Source organism: Lepus europaeus, chromosome 10 (genome assembly GCF_033115175.1).
Source record: "Lepus europaeus isolate LE1 chromosome 10, mLepTim1.pri, whole genome shotgun sequence".
NCBI classification, from domain to species: domain Eukaryota; kingdom Metazoa; phylum Chordata; class Mammalia; order Lagomorpha; family Leporidae; genus Lepus; species Lepus europaeus.
Genome location: NC_084836.1, coordinates 84,167,352 through 84,189,739, shown reverse-complemented (window position 1 = coordinate 84,189,739; position 22,388 = coordinate 84,167,352). Strand labels below are relative to the sequence as shown.

Genomic DNA, 22,388 nt, shown 5'->3' with positions numbered 1-22,388 from the left:
GTGCCTTCAATACAACATTATTGTCCAGAGGACTTCTGAGGCCTGCTTTATTTCTAGTACTCAGAAAAACATCTTGAACTGCTTGAGAGTGGGGATCAGGCCCTCAGTCATCTCTGGTCAGAGAATGGGCAGAGTGAAAGCTTGATGGTCAGATGGCAAGGTCTGGGAAACACCTGCTCTTCACTGAGCACAGCCTATCCAGACTCAAGGCTGGACTCCACTAGCGACACCGTGCCTGCAGACTTCGGCTCACATGATCTTACTTGCCCTAAACGCCTACTGTCCTCTATTATCCACACAGCAGAGTTTAGTGCTTAGTAAGCAGTGGTCTGTGTCAAATCACTGTAGTGATAGGTGGTGAGGTTCTGCTCCACACCATCGCAACAGCCACGTAAAACTCCAAGAGGCACAGACAAAAAAATTACAACAGTTACTGTTATTCATTGTGCCCACTCTGTATAAGCATTCCATGGCTATTAACTCCTTAAACCCTCAAAAAAAACCCTACAAATACAGTGTAATATCCTCATTGTACAGATGAAGGTAGTTAAAGAGTCCAGGTATCATGTATAAAGTAGTGCAAACAGTTAGTAGCAATGCCAGGATACAACCTAAGGACTACTGATTTACCCACCCTTCTATAACCAAGCCCCTATCACACTCTACTGTGCTGAGCATGATTAAAAAAAAAAAAAAAAAAAAAGGTTTGGGATAACAAGAAATAACAAAGAAATTCTGCTGATTTCATCAAACCACAGACCAACAACCACCCTCTATGGAGAAACTCTTAACAAGTAAAAAGCAGTTTCTAACACACAGAAAGCACTTCATGTCCGCAGTGGATGAATAAATGAATAAGAAACAAGTAAATCAACAACTACAAACATGCTTCAAAGGGCTAAGGAAAATGGTTAGAAAATATAGCAGTTTTAGCAAATACTGAGTAGTGATAACTGCCTCTCAAAAGTAGAACCGAGTAAGAGGAAAAGAGGGGAAGATAGCAAAAGCAAAAACAAACAACTGCAAAATCTTCTGACTCTCCAAAAGCAAAAGAGAAACAAATTCAGGTCATCAAATCAGTGACAATCAAATCAATCCTATGAGCACTTATGCTCTGGGAGAGGAGAAATGAGTTATTTCTGCTGATTCGTTAGTGTGCAGTTATCAGAAAGGATGGAAAATCTGGAAACTATGTGTTAGCAGAAAGTTCAGGCTAAGTTTAACTATATGTTAAGGCTAAGTTTAAACTATGTGTTAGCTAAAGTTCAGGCTAAGAAGCTGGGAAGAAGTTTCCTTGGGGAGACGCCTGCCTGCCTTATCATTCTCCACCTTCCAGTACTGGGCTACTGACCTCATCAGACTCTGATAACATCTGCCCCATCTCCCTAGCTCCCTTTTATAGACTATCCACTGCCAACAGAATGAACACTTCTGTTCTGGGGCTAGAAGGAACTCACGGGTCACCTAAGTGCAAGCTCTTTATCTGACACTCTGGTGAATGGCCCCTGCAGAGGGGGAAAAAAAAAAAACAGCACAGTCAGGTAGCACCACACCCACCTTCTCAGCAGAATGGCTCACGACTTTGCTCTCCACTCAACCTTACTGTGCAAACCGACTGGACACTTGCTAGCCTGAGCTTCCTGAGAAAGGGGACCATGCCTGATAGGCCCCAGTGCCTCAGAGGATGCCATGTACCTCGTCAGTGGTGCTTGCTGAGTGAAGGACCATGATCAGATACAGCCACGCCTCCTGCCCAAACCATTCCATGTTTATTCTTGCACCCTGAGAGTCCATTCTCCACCAGTAGCCCAAGTGACTCTTGACCAAACAAACCAAATCAGGTGATTCCTATGTTCTCACCCCTCCAATGAACCTAACCACACTTGGAATAGAGTTGGAAGACTTTACTGTGGCTTATTGGTGCCCATGTCACCCCAGCCTCACTGCATTCACTCCACAGGTCTCCCTGTATCCATTGCACATTCCAGGTATGCTCCTGCCACATGGCCTTTGTATTGGCTATTAATTCTGCCTAGATCACTCTTCCCACAGTTCATCACCATTTTTTCAACAATATCACTTGCAGAGTCTACCCCAGGCCACTGTTACCTAAAGTCATCTACCCTTTTATTGTCCTTTCTTTTGTTTGCAGAGGTTTCAACCACCTGTAGTGCAGTGCATCATGATCTTTTGTTTACTCACTAGTCTTATGACCAGTATGGCAGCTACTAGCCACATGTGGCCACTGAACACTTGAAAGCTGTTAAAAAGTGTTCAAGAACACTTGAAAGGCTAGACCAAAGGGAGGGGTACTGTAAGTATAAAAGGTGCACCAAAGTTCAAAGGCTTAGTGCAAAGAATAAGAAGAATGCAAAATATCTCATGAATATTTTTTATATTGGCTGCATAGTCATTAAAGTTAATGTCACCTATTTCTTCTTTCTTTTTTACTGTGGCCACCAGGAAACTAAATTACTTACATAGCTCACATTGCAAGTCTGCTGGACAGCATGACCCCAGAATGTGAGCTCCCTGAGGACAGCCACTTCATCCGGCCTGTTCACCAGAGAGCCTCCTGATGTTGCCCAGAACCCTGCACACAGAGGCACCCAACAGAGCTATGATGACAGAAAGGCTTGACCCCTGTTATGACCCTTTCCTCCTTACAAAGTGCCTGTCAAGCCCCCCTCTTCCTGGAAGCCATCTGAGATTGCCCAACGTGGCACTTATCCCCCAGCACCTAGCACAGGGGCCAGTATATCTGGACACTCGGGAAGTTCATCAATTCAGCGCCAATGAATTGAGCACCTACCACACACTGGTTGTTTTTATCAGTCACCATCCTCATTTGTTAACACAGCAAGAAGAGGAGGGACCCTCGGATCCATGTTTTGAAAGAAGGATCGGAGATCTCAAAAGTGAAACAATACAAGCAAGCTCACAAAACGAGCAAATGGCAGATCCACAATGCAAACCCATGTCTTGTGGGCCGAGCTCCTGGCACCCAGCCTTCCACCTCAGGTCCGGGTTGGCAGCCAGCAGACGGCATCACACCCAGTGCTGATCATGTTGGCCTGCACAGTACTCTGTTTGCTTGTTTGTGTTAACGCTCATCCTTGCCAACACTGGAAATTTTAGGGATTTTTAGCAGTCCAGATTCCCCTTTTCATTCAACACTTGAACACTTGCTACATGCCAAGCACAAGGAACATAATCCAACAATGAGACAGAGACAGCCCCAGTGCTCATGGAGAGATTCAGACAGTGAACCAGCCAATAAGGAAAACACACAGGAGGCCAAACTGTGACATATGCTATAAAGGGAACAAAAACAGACAAGAAGATTAGGAAATGCCATGGGGATGGGGTGCTATTTTCAATGGGCTAAGGGAGGAAGCCTACACTGAGGAAGTATGTTTAACCAAAAACTCTTCAGAAGAGGAGGAGAGGAGCCTGTGGGCCTGTGGGGAAAAACCCCTCCAGCAGATGGAACAGCAAGTGCAGAGTCCTGATGGCATCACTAGTTAGAGAAACACTGTCTCTCGAGACACGAGGTATGGCAGAAACACCCAACCTCTCCTTTATGGCGTTGGCGAGTGGCTCCCAGCCAGTAACCGCAGTTCTCAGCCTTCCTCGTATCCCGGCATGGCCACTAATGACATCCGTCTGCTCCGTGCCAGAGCAGCCAAGAAGTGGCTCTCGCCTCTCCCTCCCTGGGGCTAGAGAAGTCCCAGAGTATGAAGGCTCCATGATGCTGACCGGGAACCATTCTCTGTGGTCTGCTTAACACTAGCAAAAGATAAACTTCGAGATCTTCAGTGCTGAGCCCCTAAGATTTCAGGTGTAAATTTGTCCCAGAAGCCCCTCAACACCCTGTTTCCTCTGGCTCTAAAGTGGAGGCTCGGCTGCTGTTCTCTCTGTGCTCTGCACTCAGGGTTCCAAATGTGTAATGTAACAGTGTCCCGATAGGCACTGCTTTTGTGGTCCCTGTACTACATATATATAGTATAATGCAACAAATACATTTAACAGATTTATTTATTTGAATGGCATAGTGACAGAGAGAAAAGGAGAAACAGAAATATATATATATATATATATATATATATATATACACACACACACACACAGACACGAGAGAGAGATCTTCTACCCTTTGATTCACTGCCCCAAAATGCCCACAATGCCAAGGGCTGGGCCAGGCCAAAGTCAGGAGCCAGGAACTCCATCAGGGTTTCCCATGTGGGTGGCAGGAACCCAAGTACTTGGAGCATCATCCACTCCCTCCCAGGAGCATTAGCAGAGAGCTAGATGGTAAGCACACAGTACCCAGGTTTCAAACCAGAAACTCCAATATAGCATGTGGGGACCCCAAGCAGTGGCTTAACCCACTGCACCACAATGTCTACCCCCATATTATATACTTAACTGACTCTGCTTAAAACCAATCCTTGACACATCACAGAGGATTATCTTTCCCCCAAATCATTCCACATCCCAACACTGTCTGCCCCACCAAGAATGATGGGTTGTTAACAGCTCAAGGTGTCTATATTCCAACAAAGCATGCCAGAAGACAGAATTCCTTAGCATTCTCAATGGGGAGAGCTATTTTGAGGGAGAATGCCATCTATTCTTAACCTTTCTATCATATTAGTATAGGCAAAATTGACCCTAATAGTAAGAAAATCTTAATTAACAATGAGATGTTTTACATAACAACTAAATGCACTGTGTTATCTTGGAATAGATCCTGGACCAGATAACAGACATCATTGGGGTAACTGGAGAAATCTTAACAAAATCTACATATTAAGCAACAGTATCATATCAATGTTACTCTCTGTGTTTTGATCATTATACTACGGTTACATAAAATCATAACATTTGAAGCAGCTGAAAAATACATGAGAACTCCCTACTGTTTGTACAACTTGTAAATATTTGAAAATGAGAAAGAAATTTTCGGGGGGGGGAAATAAAAGGAAAGCACCTTAATTAAATCATCATATACCAGCCAAGGCCTACTGACAGTTTTCTCACAATTGCCCTTCTATCTGATCAAGCAGAAATAGCTCACATGAAAATACTAATTTATGAAAGGGAAGACAGCTGCCCAAACTCTGTGCTTTAAAAGCTTTATCTCTACAACTTTTTTTCAAGTTTTGAGCTAGTCTCCACCACTATGAATCATTTTTTTTCTTGAAAATTCCCTGGGGAGCTTTAAGTCTCATTCAGAGGAAGCACACAAAGTGATTCACCTGTGCCCTAAGCAGAATCACTGGTGGCTTAGATTCTGTTAATAAGGCCCTGAAAATGAGAACCAGCAGGTGCACCCAGATGAGAGACCAGAAGACCACTAAGGCCAAAAAAAGTAAGCATGAAGACCAGGCACCCCAGAGTGGGTCCTGAATCCTAAACTCTAAACTGTTTTCAATTCTCAGTCAAAGCCTGATTAATCTTCCTGGGGTCTTGAATCCCACTCCAGCTCCAAACTTCCAAGAAGAGCAGAACTGACAATCACTCAAATAGCACCTGTATTTCAGTGTTCTCTCCTAGAACAGAATGAGATCTTATCACCTTGTCTGGATAACAAATCCACTCCACCAGTGTTTTTCAAACTATGAATGACAGAATCAATGTAGTAGGTAATAATTGCCCTTCTGAAAAAAGAAAGATGTAGTAGCAGAAAGTAAAATGCTAGCATTCACTGAGCTGATAGACATCTTTGAAGTACACACTCATCATCAGCGTTCCACAGCACAAAGTCCTTCACTGCAAACAATATGCCAAATTCTTCTTCACTAAGTCAGAAAGAAAAACTGCCTTAAATGAATCTTATATTCACAGTAACTTTCACTAGGAAATCTAAAATGCACTCCCATGGGAGAAAAATTATGTTGCAAACTGAAGTCAAAAACTTTCTGCAAAGTACGTCCCCCAATATATTTGCTAGCTACCACTTCATAAAGTAAAACATTACAGTGGAGAAACCAGGGAGATATCACCTTAACCAAGAAATCAAGGTCAACATCAACCTTCAGGACACATAAGGACATCATGCGCCCCTAAGCGCTTCTAAAGGGCACAAAATCACCTATGTGGTGCTCTTGCCAAAACTGCATCACTTCAGTTTAATCATGATAAAACACCACAGAAATCCAAATAGAGGAACATTCTAAAAAAATAACTGAGTCATATTCTTCAAAAACTAAGATCATTAAAAACAAGGAAAGACTAAGCAACTGTCACAGACCAAAAGAAACTAAGGAGAGACACCAAGTAAATGAAACGTGGGATCCGGGATTGGATGCTGGACCAGAAGGACATTAGTGGAAAAACTGGTGAAATCTAAATGCAACTGACAGTGTTACACAGATGTGAATTTCTTGGTTTTGATCACTGTACTACAGTTACATAAGATGGTAATAGTAGGGCACGTTGGGTGAAGAGAACATTGGAACACTGTCCTATTTTTGCAACCTTACTGTAAGTTTAAAATTACTTCCAATTCAAATGTTTTAAAAACCACTTTTTCTGAAGAAAGGAACAAAGAAGTGTTCTGTCCCATAAACTGTACATAAGGAGACAAACACGGCAAGTATGGGTGCATAATCAACAAGTCATAAACTCAGTACACAGGGAGAGGGCTAACACAGTCCTTCTCCGGCCAGGCTCTTCTTAACCCCCTCCCAACCAGGAACAACCAGGACTCCCTCTTCCTCCCAGCCAGGAACAATGTGAGACATCCTGCAGAGGCTGAGGCAATGGACTCCGGAGTCCTTGCAAACACCATGGAAACGTGCAGTGGCAGGGGACACTTATGGATGTAACAGGTGCTTTCTGAATGCCCATGTCTTCCAGACACTGGTGGAAGGAAATGGCCGTGAACATGACTGACAATGTAACTGGCTCTCACATGGTTTATGTAAAGGAGGACAGAGGCAAACAACAGCCCCCCCAAAACACATTTACACTTGAACACACACAGAAATTCAGACAACGGAGATGCACCAAAACCAGAGACCCAGGGGTCTCTGAAGAAGTGGCACTGAGTCAGGTCCATGTCCTTCTCTGACCCCGTCTTCCCATCAGTGAGCCAGGACTAACAGTATTCACTCATGGGATGGCTGTGCAGAACTAAACAGTAACAGCATAGCATTTAGTGGAATTCCTAGTACGTGAATGAGCGGCCAGAAACAGTCATCAATGATAAAAATTACTTATCAAGGCCATCAAATTTGGCCTGGCATTGTGGCACAGCGGATTAAGGCACCACCTGCACCACCAGCATTCCATATTGTACCAGTTCAAGCACTGGCTGCTCCACTTCCAATCCAGCTCCCTGCTAATGCATCTGGGAAAGCAGAGGAGGATGGCCCAAGTGCTTGGGCCCCTGCACACATGTAGGAGACCTGGAAGAAGCTCCTGGCTCCTGGCTTTGGCGTAGCAGCCCAGCCCTGCTCATTGTGGCCAACTGGGAAGTAAATCAGCCTCCCTCTCTTTCTCCCTCTCCCTCTCCCTCCCTCCCCCTCCCTCCCTCCTTTTCTTCGTCTAACTCTGATTTTCAAGTAATAGATCTTTTAAAAAAATCAAACTGAAAGCATTCTCTTTCTCAATTTACTTTAAATTCTACATACCCCACTGATATGTACTCCAGGTGTCTACGAACAGATCCCTGATCAAAGAAACAGCTATTTCCCCACTACTGGGCAGCAGCAATGAATAATGAATGTTATCTGGAAACGGACAGAGCAGGAAACACAAATGCTCAGCCCAGAGGCAGTGAAGTGAAGGATGGAAAACTCCCAGACCTTCCTCTATGCCTGCCCTGCTGTGAATGGATGGGCTGTGCCGAAGCCAGCAGTGATGGACTCCCGGGGAAGGATGTTCCCAGCTGACCTGCCCGACCCCAGGCCGTCAAAGCCACCAAAAGAAACCAGAGGCTCTCAGTTCCCAGTGAGGGGCTGGGAACGTAAGACACCATCACGTCCCCCTCACCACCAACCAACCTTGCGAGGAATCATAATTAACGTACTCTTTCATAAAGCAGGCTTCAGTAAGAAGGCATCCCAACTCTACAATCTTCAGAAACGGCAAAAACGATTGCAATTCAGAAAAACAACCATGAAATGCAGATGTGTAAGGTCAATCAACTTCAGACCAAAGTGCTGTATGCAGTGCAACCAGCCTTTGCAAACCACCTCTCTTTTCTGACAGCCAGCAAGACATATACACACACACATTCAAATCCACTCAATCAAAATCTCTCTCTCTCTCTCTCTCTCTCTCTCTCTGACTCTGTGTTTTAAATACAGCAACAGTAGTTTAATCCTAAATTATGTTTAGTAAATGCTCTAAGTCATTGAAGAACATTTTTTAAACTTCTAGTATTCACACGTTGCCCAGGTGTATTAAACACACTAAGATAAATTTAAATATTATCTTTGAAAAACATCAGTCATTGGGGCCGGCACTCTGGCGCAGGTTAATCCTCCACCTGGGGCGCCGGCATCCCATATGAGCGCCAGTTCTAGCCCCAGCTGCTTCTCTTCCAATCCAGCTCTCTGCTATGGCCTGGGAAAGCAGAAGATGGTCCAAGTTCTTGGGCCCCGCACCCGCGTGGGAGACTTGGAGGAACATTCTAGCTCCTGGCTTCAGATGGGCGCAACTCCAGCCATTGCAGCCATCTGGGGAGTGAACCAGCAGATGGAAGACCTCTCTCTCTGTGTCCCTACCTCTCTGTAACTCTGCCTTTCAAATAAATAAATAAATCTTAAAAAAAATAAAAATAAAAACATGCTGAGAAAAAAACAGCTAAGCAGAAAAAAAGAAAGAAAAACTCAGCTGCTTGCTTCACATTCCTTGCCAAGTTTATAAGAAAGAAAAAACTTCCTGTGCTCCAAGCTCCCTCCCTCAAGAGGTCCACGGAGGCCCACCTAGGCATCCAAGCCCTCCCACTCCCCAGGGAGAAGCCTTCCTTTCCTTTCCAGCGGCTCCCCACTTGCCCTTCTCTCTGCAACCTCCTAACTCACTTCCGTTTGGTTTTGTGTTTTGCTTTGCTTTGCTTTGTTTTGTTTTGGGGGGGGGGGGCAGTGGTTCCCCTCTTCTCTCTCTTCTTTAAAAGAGAAACTGACAACACCTGTGCAGCCTGAGTTTGCAATGCTCAGAGGAAGGCTGGGCTCAGGGCCAGGGCTTTGTGCCTCAAAGGAGTAAAGGAGCCTACAAAGATTTATATCCCAGGAGCCAAACTGTGCCCAGGTGAACAGGAACTGAGTGCTCTCTTCCCTTCTGTCTCCATTCACCGGAAGGGAGTCAACAGGTGCTACCCCCTCGCCCTCACCACCGACACCCCCAGGCTCCTGCAACCACGGCAGCACCTCCCAGCCTCCACGGAAACAATTCCCTCCCAAGACCAAGGCAGCTGGGCTGGGGCCTGCACCTGCGCAGCTTCTGACACTTCCGGAGCCTGCAGTGTCCGCTCTCCTGCCTCCCTCTGTCCTTCACTCACTCCTGTCCCCTCTCTCTCCCTATTGCTTGGCCCTCCACCCCTGCCTCCTGAGGTGTGGCTGTCAGAACAATGATGATTATAAAACAGCACAGCCTTGATGTGTTGAAGGGCTATTATGCACATGGAGGTGTGCTGAGCGTGCTCTATACTATTCCATCTAATCTCAACAACTTGGGGTGCTTTCACAGCAGCGGTTCGCCCTGTGGCCTCAGGATCCTGTTACCCTCTCAAAAATTACTGAAGACGGGGCTAGCGCTGCGGTGCAGTGGGTTGAGCCACTGACTACAACACCAGCATCCTGTATGGGGACTCCAGTTCGAGTCTGGCTGCTCCACATATGATCCAGCTCCGTGCTAATGTGCCCGGGAAAGCAGTGGAAGTACTTGGACCCTTGCCATTCACACGGGAGACCCAGATGCAGCTCCTGGCTACTGGTTTTGGCCAAGCCCACCCTTAGGTGTTGTGGTCATTTTGAGAGTGAACCAGCAAATGAATCTTTCTCTGTCTCTCCCTCCCTGTCACTGTGCCTTTCAAATAAATAAAATCAATCTAAAAAAAAAAAAAATTAAAAACCTCACTGAAGAGCTCAAAAAGCATTTTCTTTTTTTAAAGTTTTATTTTATTTATTTGAAATACAGACTTACAGAGAGAAGTAGAGCCAGAGAGAGAGGTCTTCCATCCGCTGGTTTACTCCCCAAATGACTGCAGTGGCCAGAGCTGAGCTGAGCTGAGCTGAGGCCAAGAGCCAGGAGCTTCTTCCAGGTCTCTTACATGGGTGCAGGGGCCCAAGGACATGGGCCATCTTCTACTGCTTTCCCAGGCCATAGCAGAGGACTGGATCAGAAGAGCAGCAGCCGGGTCTTGAACCAGCGCCCATACAGGATGCTGGCGCTGCAGACTGGGGCTTTAACCCACTGCCCCACAGCACTAGCCCCCCTCAGAAAGCATTTTCTAACATCAATCATATCCACTGAGAGTTACTATATCAGAAATGAAAACTAAGACAATTTTTTTGAACACAAGAATGTTCAACCTTCAGAGCCATGACATCACTGCCTACTAGGTAGCTTCTGGAAAACTCCACAGGACCCTCCTGAGAAATGAGAGTGGAAATGGCAAATCACAGCATTGCTGTGTGTGAAAGCTGCTCTGACTTCGTAAGCTACCTAAAGGGTCTCCATGGCTCCCACTCATCCCTGGACCACACAGCTTTACAGAAGCAGCAGCTTCAAGAGTAGAATCCCCTTGCCCAGGTCACACTCAGCCTGTGGAGGAGCAGGAGCCACACCCCTGACTTCACACCTTCCTCAGAGACAGCTTACACCACAGCCAAAGACCACCTTGGAGTGACTGACCCCCACGTGTGCATCCACAGAGCTGCAAACACCCCAGCGCCCTGAATCTACTCAACTGACCCACACACGCTCCCACCCACCCCTATCTGCCCCACGTCCAATGCTTGATTTCAACAGGATTTGGCTCCCAAACCCATAATAGCACTTTCAACCCCAAAGTCAAATGTTAATGGTCCTAGTGCTGGCATTGTGGAATAGTACATAAAGCTGTCGCCTGCAATGCTGGCATCCCATATGGGCACCTGTTCCTGTCCCGGCTGCTCCACTTCTAATCCAGCTCCCTGCTAACATACCTGGGAAAGCAACAGAAGACGGCCCAAGTGTTGGGGCCCCTGCACCCACATGGGAGACCAGATTAAGCTCCTGGCTCCTGCCTGGCCCAACCTTGACCATTGTGGCCATTTGGGGAATAAACTAGTAGATGGAAGATCTCTCTCTCTCTCCTCTCTCTCTCCTCTCTCTCTTTCTCTCTCTCTAACTCTGCCTTTCAAATAAATAAAATAAGTCTTTAAAAAAAAAAAAAAAGTACTGGTCCTGGGAAGATGGAGACTTAATCCAGTTATGGTGCTCAGGGAGTGGGCCTAGTAGAAGGTCCTTAGGTCACTGGGGGTGGGCCCTCACAGGACAGTTCTCCAAAGAAGGTTGATTATAAAAGCTAAGTCAGCCCAGCCACTGTCTCTGCTTCCTGACTGGCCATGGGATAACTGCCAGGCCTGAGCTCCATCACTGCAAGCCACCACTCGCACCAGAAGCCAGACCAATGGGGCCACTCAATGTTGGACTTGAATCTCCAGAACCATGAGCCAAAAAAAAAAAAGCCCTCCTTCCTCCATCGGTAGCTTGGTCAAGTACCTTTATTGTAGTAGGGAAAGCTGACTGATACAATACATCCAGTATTCCCGCCTCTGGGAAAGGTCGTCCTTCTACTTAGCAAGGCCCCAGACCACTCAGTGTCATCTTTGACACCTCCACTCTGGATCCTGTGGATGGAGGTCTTCAGAAAATCTCGTAGAACTTCCAAAAACATCCACTATGTTCCTACACCAACAGAGGGGGAAAGACGAGAGGCAAATGCACCAAAGCTTACAAGCAGTTATCTTATAACAAACCTTTCTTTTGTACGTAAGTGCGTATTATTTTCACAATTAGAAAAGATAGCAAGGGACGGACTTTAGCAGTAGCAGTTAACATGATGGTTGGGATGCCCACATCCCTTCTCAAAGTGCCTAGGTGTAAGGCCTGACTCTGTTCCCAATTCCAGCTGTCTGCTAATGCAGGTCCTGGGAGGCAACAGGTAAAGGCTCAAGTACTTGGGTCCCGGGGGGCCGGCGCTGTGGTACAGCGAGTTAAAGCCCTGGCCTGAAGCACCAGCATCCCATATGGGCGCTGGTTCTAGTCCCAGCTGCTCCTCTTCCGATCCAGCTCTCTCTCTACTATGGCTCAGGAAAGTAGTGGAAAATGGCCCAAGTCCTTGGGCCCCCACACCCACGTGGAAGACATGGAAAAAGCTCCTGGCTCCTGGCTTCAGATCAGTGCAGCTCCAGCTGTTGTGGCCATCTGGGGAGTGAACCAGTGGATGGAAGACCACTCTGTGTCTCTACCTCTCTCTGTAACTCTTTCATATAAATAAAATAAATCTTTAAAAAAAAAAAGTACTTGGGTCCCTGCCACCCATGGGGGTGACCTGGATTGAGCTCCCAGGTCCTGGATTTGGCCTGGCCCAATCCCAGCCATTGCATGCGTGCTCGCTCTCTCTCACTTGCTCGCTCACTCTCACTCTCTCTGCCTCCCAACAACAAAGGCATTTTTAAAAGAGAAAAGACAGTGCTAGTTTCTCCAGGGTGTTGTTTGAAAGTGCTGCCCCAGACCCTGCCCTTTCTATCACAACTGCAGCCTGGTCCAGAGCACAGTGCCATGGGTCACTTCCAGCTCTCTCCATGGTCTCGCCGCACAGGTTGGCCACTCTCAGACATCTTCACCTTGGGCTCTGGCATCACAGTGTAGTGGCAGGGAAGGCAGTGGGAAAACGGTACATAAAAGGCACTTGATGGGGCCTGGGCTGTGGCGTAGTGGGAGAAAGCCACGGCCTGAAGTACAGGCATCCCATAAGGGTGCCAGTTCAAGTCCTGGCTGCTCCACTTCCAATCCAGCTCCCTGCCGTAGCCTGGGAAAGCAGTAGAGGATGGCCCAAGTCCTTAGGCCTCTGTACGCACATGGGAGACCTGGAAGAGGCTCTTGGCTTTGGATTGGCCCAGCTCCAGCCATTGCAGCATTTGGGGAGTAAATCAGCAGTTAGAAGACCTCTTTCTCTCTCTCTCCCTCTCTCCCTCTCTTTTTCTTTCTCTCTCTCTCTCTGCCTCTGCCTCTGTAACTCTGTCTTTCAAATAAATAAATAAATCTTGAAAAAACAAAAACAGGTACTTGGCACAGCACTTGACAAAGCATAAACAGAAATCTATCGTTGCCAGGCTACCATTATTATTACCTGACACTGCTATCAGAAGAAACCTCTGAAACACTAGTTGGCATTGATGGCCCTGGAAGCTTCCAGTGACTAATCACAGCCAATATGCATAGAGCCCTTACCTGGGGTCTTGGCACTGTTAGAAAAGTGACTTCATTTCATCACTAACTCAGTCCCAGAGGGAGGCCCGTGTGCATCACCCTCTTAGAGCTGCAGAAACTCAAACAGAGCAGTGGAGTAAAATGCCCAGGCGTGGAGCTGGGAATGCTAGGGCCAGGACTCAGCCCTGGTCAGTCTCCCTGCACAGCAGAATTCCCCACGATGACAGACATATTCCACATCTATGCTGACCGATCCAACAGAGCAGCTGGAATGTGCCCCTTGCCACTGAATAAAGAATGGTTTCATCTGATTTAAAGTGCACACTGGCCAGCACAGGGCTCTACAGAATAAAACGCTAACTGCCCAGGCTTCACAAAGTAAAGCCCTCTAACACCCTGCCACCTGCCTCTCACTAATTCTGACACTGAGCCTTAAGTAGCTAGAAATCCCTGGGAGGGCCAGTTGTTTGGAGTAGCAGTTGGGACACTGCTTGGAATGCATGCATGCCATATTAGAGCGCCCAGTTCAATCCTGGCCTCTCCACTTCTGGTCTGGCTTCTTGCTAATGTGTACCCTTGGGAGACCCCTGGCTTAGGTCTGGTCCAGCCCCACTATTGAGGACATCTGAGGAGTGAACTGGTGGTTGGAAGCTCGCTCGCTCGCTCTCTCTCCCAAATAAAATGAAAATAATTAAAAAAAAAAAAAAACTAGAGATTGAAAATTTAATAATGCACAAAAATACAATGAAATCGCTGGTAAACTTAACTTACTCCTACCTCCCAGCCATCTCCTGCCCTGCCTTTGTCCGTCTTCTATATAAAGGAATGACTTCAGGGACTTAGCGGGAGAGACTGGTTCAAACAAGGGCTCCACAGTGTCCTAGCTCTGTGGCCTAGGGCAGGCTACTTCAGTCTCTGAAACCTGTTCCTCATCTGTAGAATGGGGTGAACACACCCCTTTCCAAAGAGCATCTGCCAAGCTCATAGAATTCTGTTTTGTAAATGGTCAAGAGTAATACCCTTTCAGTGTTCAACCCAAACCCCACCCTCTTATCTAAGAGTCGCTGGAGATCAGGGAGGGGTGGGGAACAACTGTGGTGTGTGTGTGCGTGTTGTGTGTTGTATGTGTTGTGTGTGTGTGGTGTGTGTGTCTAGACACGGCCAGACCCTCGAGATCAGGTAGGGATTGGGAACATCTGTGTGTGTGTGTGTTGTGTGTGTGTGTGGTGTGTATGTCTAGACACGACCAGATCCTCGAGATCAGGTAGGGATTGGGAACATCTGTGTGTGTGTGTGGTGTGTGTGTGTGTGTGGTGTGTGTGTCTAGACACGGCCAGACCCTCGAGATCAGGTAGGGATTGGGAACATCTGTGTGTGTGTGTGTTGTGTGTGTGTGTGGTGTGTGTGTGGTGTGTGGTGTGTGTTGTGTGTGTGTCTAGACATGGGCAGACCCTGGAGATCAGGTAGGGGTGGGGACCATCTGTGGTGTGTGTGTGTATGTGTCTAGACACGGCCAGAACAATCATTTGGTCTGGCCCTGCCCAGGCAACCACAGGCAAGACTTGAAATTCAATAAATCTATAGCAGCCTCATTTTTGAGTTGACAATTTTTATGGGCCGAATGAAGTTATAAATATCCAAATGGCCCTTGGCAGGAGAAAGGGTTCGGTTTCCCCACTCTGGGACTAGAAGCTCCATCCTGAACACAGACTGTGCTGTTGGTGTTGCGTGTTGTGTCTGCACCTTCTGTGCCAGTAGAGCGGCAGTCAGCCCCTGAGGCCAAAGGCTCCTGTCACCTGCAAGCCCTGAGGCGATGAGCAACCACAGGGAGGGCTAGGCAGGGAACTGGAGCTGGTTCAGCCCAGCGTTATTCTCTGAGAGCTCTCTGAAGACAAAAAGCCCTTAGTCACTTGGCAAGACTCAGGCACATAGTTGGCAAGGTGAAGAGATGAGCGTGGCGCCTGGTACCTGGCAGCACCTCGACATTTGCCTCCTCATCTTTAATTCAAAGGAAGCCAGCCTCATCCTCAGAGACCTAGGAGAGCAACCACCAACTGCTTTCCCTTTGCTCTTACCTGGCTCTTGAGTGGGAAGACTGCAACGCACCTGAAAAGATCCACCCCAGCCAAAACACCTCTGGCAGTTGTGTATCTTTTCTCGTTTGAACTTCAGAAACATGAGGCTAAGAATGGTCAGAAAATGGAAAGAATGGGGTGGGCTCACCTTATCCAACAAGAAAGCACATTACTAAAAACAGCACAGCTTGCCAGCACTTGGTAAACACTCTGGGAAAATATTTATCAGGGGGCCGGTGCTGTGGCACAGCAGGTTAAAGCCCCAGCCTGCAGCACCAGCATCCCATAGGAGCGCCAGTTTGAGTCCTGGCTGCTCCTCTTCTGATCCAGCTCTCTGCTATGGCCTGGGAAAGCAGTAGAAGATGGCCCAAGTGCTTGGGCCCCTGTACCCATGTGGGAGACCCAGAAGAAGCTCCTGGCTCCTGGCTTTGGATCAGTTCAGCTCTGATCAGCCATTGTGGTCATTTGGGGAGTGAACCAGTGGAGAGAAGACCTCTCTCTCTCTCTCTCTCTCTCTCTCTCTCTCTCTGGCTCTACCTCTCTCTGTAAGTCTGTCTTTCAAATAAATAAAACAAATCTTTAAATATATATGTATATATTAAATACTTGGTGTGTGTGTGTTTTAATAAAGATTCACTAAACCATAACAACAGGGGTGGGCACCAGGCGCAGCAGTTAAGTTGCTGCTTTGGATGCCCGTATCTTACACCAGAGCACCTGGGTTCAAGTCTCAGCTCCACCCTCTGTTCCAAATTTCTGCTGTCACACACTCTGGGATGGCTCAAGTATTTGTGTGCCTGCCACCCACATGGGAGACCTGGATGAAGGTCCAGGCTCCTGGCTCCAGCCTGGGCCAGATCTGGCTGCATTGGGTTATTTGGGGGAGTAAACCAGTAGATAAAAGATCTTTCTCTCTCTTTCTCTGCCTTTAAAATAAATAAAAATATATAATTAATTTTTAAATAGGCCATCTTAAAAAATAATAAAAACTCCACCACCAATAACAGTAGCAGCCACAGTGATCTTTATGAGTCCTTACCAGACACCAGGCAGTGTCTGGAAAGCTTGGCCTGTGTGTATTATCTCACTGGACCACACAATGCTGCCATTAGGGGACTCTGAAGTCAATTTAGCGGATCCAGAAAATAGCACTTATTTTTATGAAACAGAACAAAACAGAATAGAAAACACAATTGTGAATTGCATGTAATAAAACACCTCATGAATCATAGAGCTACAATTTTAAATGTGTTTCTTATGGTCACAGTTAAAGAATTTGAAAAATAATGCCGTGTTCCAATAACTTAAAAGGTATGCATAATTGCTATCACTACTTTACAGATGCAAACTGAGGCTTAGAATAATTACGTTTCTTGCCCAAATATACCCAGTTTATTTAGACAACCAAACTTTTATCCCAGGAAATCTGTTCTCAGACCCTGATGCTCAACACTTAAAGACAGGAGAGATGACCCCAAAGAACCAACATCCAGTGCTTTCATAAAAAAACAAGCAAAGTGGAACCAACATGAAATGAGCAAGTTCATTATAAAATTATCATTTTGTTGTCTCTTCAGAGGCAATAGTTAGATCCTCTAAAATTGCAAAATAATTAAAATAATAAAATCAGTTAAAATAAGATTAGGCAGAATAATGAAATAAATCACAAAGAGAAAGATTCAAATAATATAGAAATATTCAACTTTTGCCCATAGAAAATACGACCAAAATTAAGGTTTCTGCCAACATATTATGTTCTCACTTTGAAGATATAGCTGGGACTTTGGACAACTTAATTATGTGCTATGGTCTAAATATTTGTGCCCCCTCCCCCAAATTCAAAAGTTGAAACTTAACCCTAACAAGAGGATGTGGAGAGGAGCAGCCTTGGGGAGGTAATTAGGTCATGAGGACCAAGCACGCAAAACAGGCCCAAGGGAGCTGGTTTCTCCCTTTTGCCATACAAGGGCACGACAAGGCGATGTCCTATCAGGCACCCCATCTGTCTGCCAGCACCTTGATTTTTTTTTTTTTTTTTCTGACAGGCAGAGTTAGACAGTGAGAGAGAGAGACAGAGAGAAAGGTCTTCCTGCCGTTGGTTCACCCCTCAAATGGCCACTACGGCCAGCGTGCTGCTCCAATCCGAAGCCAGGAGCCAGGTGCTTCCCCCTGGTCTCCCATGCGGGTGCAGGGCCCAAGCACTTGGGCCATCCTTCACTGCCCTCCCAGGCCACAGCAGAGAGCTGGACTGGAACAAATACATGCTTCTTATAAACCACCAAGTTTACGGTATTTTCTCACAGCAGCCCAAACTGGGCTAAGACACTGTTTCCCAGTGTGTAACACTAATAGCCTGTTCCAGCTAAGATGGCTGCAAAGATTGAATCAGACTCTGTACCTGTTGCTCTGCCCAAGAGTCTGGCAAGAAGTGAACTCTCAATAAAGGTGACTGCTAGGACACCTAGGCAACTGTGAGCCCTCCTTTGCATCTGAGCTGACTACTTCTGCCCCGTCACCATAAGCCATATGGTGGTAAAAACACACTCATCAAATCTTGGCCTGAATCAAGCACTCATGTTCCACACACGGAGTCCCGGGCACTGCAAGGGCTCCTGGCTCAGAAACTCAATATCCCACCCTCTTGCCCCCATCCTTGAAATCTGACTGCAGTGGCCCTCCTCACTCATCCATCATTCCTGCCTCTTGGTTGATTCCCTTTTGACTGATGCTCCTAAGAATCCTCCCCAACTGAAACTTCTTCCAAAGCTTTTTTAGGTAATCTTTTTTAAATTACATAAGCAAGGTCTGGCAATGTAGCACAGCAGGTTAAGCCACCACCTACAACACTGACATCCCATTTGGGTGCCAAGTTCAAGTCCTGGCTACTCTGTTTCCAATCCAGCTGTTAATGTGCCTGTGAAAGCAGCAGAGGATGGCCCAAAAGTTTGGACTCCTGCCACCAATGTGGAAGACCAGGATGGAGCTCTTGCCTTCAGCCTGGCCCAGCCCGGCTGTTGTGACCATTTGAGGAGTAAACCAGGGATGGAAAATCTCTTTTTCTCTGCCTCTCCTTGTCTCTGTAACTCTGCTTTGCAAACCAATTAATCAAAAAAATTACATAATCAAGCTTTTAATTATTAATTTTAAAACTATGCCTGAGTAAAGTTCAAACAGGAAAAAAGGAAGAAAGAAATCCCTTCCTAAGAAATCTTGGCCTAACAGATTCTTGATCAGTGTCCCTGTTAGCTTTCTGAACGGATACAGCCATGTGCGTGTATGCATGTGCTCACTTTTAACACCCACACACAACTCCACCCCGTGGCACTAGGTGTGGATATCTTGCTCTTTCCAATCCACTATGGTGGAACTCTGCTGAGATGAACATATTCTAAGTGTTGCATAGTGTTCTTCCAAATGATATATAGGTTGTAAGTTAACAAACGGCCACCGTTAAGTATTCTAGCCACTTATTATTTTTTGCTGTTTCAAACAGTAATGCCACGACCATCTTATGCATACACCTTGGGAGGGAGGCACACAATCCACATAATAAAGTCCTAGAACTGGCATTGCCAGATCAAAGGGTTTGCAAACCTCTCATCTTGACAGCTACTGTCAATTTTCCCAACATGAAAGTTTCATAGGTTTTGTACCTTTATATTTCCAGGACCAATATGAAAATGTATGCCTAGCCATTCCTTTGCCAGCATTTGATGCTCAGTTAATATTTACCAATCTTAAGGGGGGGAAAAAAAACCTCCTGTCACCATTACAACTTGTATGTCTTCCGCCATGAAATTAGGCCAAATGTTTTTGGTTCCCCATTTGTACCTCTTCCTCTTCTTCACTGCCACCTTCTGTATCACTGACCACCTCTCACTGAAACTACCTTTTGGAAGGTTAGCAGTATGCTCGCCTCCGAGATCAAGAACATCATCTCACTTCCATCATCTTGGCAATATCTGACCCCATCACCACCACCTCCTTCAGGCGACTGCTCCTGCTGTTGACAACTGGCTGGGCTGGTTCTCAGAATCACCCGGGGCCTGCAAGCCAACGTTCTCCCTGGAATCCTAAAGACAGACCTATCCCAATGTCCAATCCCTGGCTCCCTTTCCTTCTTGCCTAACATTCTTAAACTGTGGTCCCTGTGCAAAAGACTTCCATATGTCAATCCTGGAGTCACCTGAGACCTAAACCCAGGTTTCCAACCATCTGCTGAACACCTGCAGCAGAGAGATGTCCTCCACACACTTCAGAACGAGGTCACCATGCATGCAGCACTTGCTCTTGTACTTGAACTCGACACTCATCGGATGGAGAGAGAACACACCAGCTTCAGTGGCCACTTTGCCGAAAGCTCAGTAGGGATTCTACCCTCTTCCCCTTCCTTCCTGCCCAACTTATTCTGCCCTCTCTCCATGCACGTAGGCTCAAGGCAATGAACTTGCAGCACCACTCCCAGAAGGCCTGATGGTTTCTGAGTCGTGCCAGCACGCAATCCCTCCCCCACCAGACAGTGGGCTCCCAGAAGACACTCATCAGGCCACATTCTCCTTGCATCACAGAGAGCCTCCAGCACAATGCTGTGCATTTGGTAGGTGCCTGAGAAATGCTTTTAAGGGCCGGCATTGTGGCGCACTGGGCTAAGTGCTGACTGCAGTCCCAGCTGCTCCACTTCTGAACCAGCTCCCTGCTAATGCACCTGGAAAAGCTGTGGGAGATAGTCCAAGCGCTCAGGCCCCTGCCACCCACATGGGAAACCCCAATAGAGTTCCAGGCTCCTGGCTTCTGCCAGGCCCAGCCCTAACCCCTTGTGGCCCTTTGGGGGTGAACCAGCTGATGGAAGAGCTCTGTGTGTATGTCTCCCTTTCTCAGCAACTTTGCCTTTCAAACAAAATTTTAAAAAGATGTTTAAAAAATACTTTCAAAAGTTTACTCGATGCAATTTTCCACTATGTGCTCATATTATTCCACAAAAGAAAAGGAAGTTCTATATACCTGTAAATCTATAATAAACATCTTCTTAAAGCATCTAAGTGATTTTGGGGTCTGTTTATCTTGTATGATTGAGTGTACACAGAAACAAAATGTTCCTTTAGAGCTTACAAAAAAGTCAAACTCCTTCCTTAGGCAGTCTCAGAAACAACTTGAAAATCACAAAAGCACTGATTTCTAAAAGCAATGGTTTTCAAAGCTTACAAACCAGAGTAGGAAGCCCCTACTTAACAACAGAAACACAGACTCAGATGAGCCAAATCGGGTCCTGGAAATCTTGAGACTTTACGATCTTCTGATGACCCAATCAGCCAGCCATCAGAACCCCCAAACGCTGACGAGTTGCTCTGATGAATGTAGAAAGGCCATTTGGGAAGTCACACGTCCAGCACTTTGGATGTGCCAACTCCACCTATCAAGCCAGAGTCCGCTTCATTCTTTAAAGTTAAACAGATTCAATAAATCAGTTTTTCAGGGCATGTACATTGGTTCTAAAGAGGTCATGGAAATGGAAGCACAGAGGACTTTTAGACGAATGAAGCGGCATCATTCCTAAAAGTGTCACTTTGCAGGGACAATCGTGGGGTAGGCCGCTGCCTGCAGTGCCGGCATCCCATATGGCTCCAGGTGGAACTCCCAGCTGCTCCACTTCCCATCTAGCTCCCTGCTAATGCACCCACGTGGGAGACCCAGAAGAAGCTCCTGGCTTCAGCCTGGCCTGGCTCTGGATGCTTCCGTCATTTGGGGAGTGAACCAGGGGATGAAAGATCTGTGTCTCCCTTTCTCTCTCTGTAACTCTGCCTTTCAAACAAATAAATCTTAAAAAGAAAAAAAAAAAAGTGTCACTTTGTAGGAATATAGAACAAGATGAACTTCTGAGTGTGTTCACAACGTTAGCCCTATTTTAACGTCAGCATACTTCACACACCTGTGAGGCCTCCCTGGCATTTTTTTCCCTAGGAGCCAAAACTTTGAGCCTGAAGTAATCCGCTGACCGGAAGTTAGGGCTGCACACGCAGGGGCCCCGTGAAACGTCTAAGCGGGCGATGGACAGTTGGAGAGCTCTGGGCTGGCATCGGTGAGGGGCTCCCTGACAGCCCCGGGGCCCCCTCACGACGCCCCCCGTTCCGCACAGCTGTTTCACATCTTCACGGACGCGATGCGTCCCTGCTTTTTAAAGACCGGACAAGCAAAGGAAGGTAATGGGCGCCAGAGACTTGACAGGAACCTTCCCTTTGACCTCGTGAACTCCTCACCCCTCACTGTCCGCTCCGGGACAAAGCGAGAGTGACGGCAAGGCACGGAGTCCGCCAGGCCTGACAGGTCCCTGGCAGGAACCCTTCGGCTTGGGGGTCAGCCCATGACGTTAAATCACGGCTGGCCCGGGAGCGGGTGCTCGCGATGGAGGCGTGGCGACCGGGACTGGGAGGCTGGAGGCCCCACTCACCTGCGATTCAAGGGCCGGACCCTCACGGCCACCTTGACCGATGCCATGGCTCATCCCGTCCAGGCCCGCGCAGGGTCCCACCAGCCAGCGCCCCGCAGCTGCCGGCGACTCCGGCGACTTGTCCCGTGGCTCCCGCCCACTTCCGTCTCACACCCGCCCCCCTGCTCCCGGCCGGACCTGGAGTCCCGCGGCAGCCCCACCTGCTAGGCCACTGAGCATGCCCAGAACGGCTCCGGCCCGCGAGATCCAGCCACCGGGATGTCGCGGCGTTCGGGGCGGGGCCGGGGCGGTGCTGAGAGGCGTGAGCGGGCGGCACCCAGGGGGCGTGGTTGGTGTGGTGGGCGTGGCCGTGGCGCTGCTGAGAGGCGTAGTCGGGACGGAGGGGCGTGACCGAGGCGGTGCTGAGAGGCGTGGCCGGGGCCGAGGGGCGTGGCCGA

General features: G+C 47.3%; 1 protein-coding gene across 7 annotated transcripts in view; it reads right to left on the bottom strand.

Moving 5' to 3' along the window:
• Positions 1-22,134, bottom strand: part of KIF16B (kinesin family member 16B) — a 328,211-nt gene extending 306,077 nt beyond the window's left edge. For 4 of the 7 annotated variants that reach the window (XM_062203844.1, XM_062203841.1, XM_062203843.1 and 1 more), the window contains exon 1: positions 21,952-22,114. In XM_062203844.1, coding sequence (XP_062059828.1) covers positions 21,952-21,998 — 47 coding nt within the window. In that variant the 5' untranslated portion in view covers positions 21,999-22,114. Of the gene's footprint in view, positions 1-11,718; positions 11,804-21,951 lie in introns of those variants that run through there. The other 3 variants (XM_062203838.1, XM_062203839.1, XM_062203840.1) reach the window with 3 other exon arrangements.
• Positions 22,135-22,388: the final 254 nt, after the last annotated feature.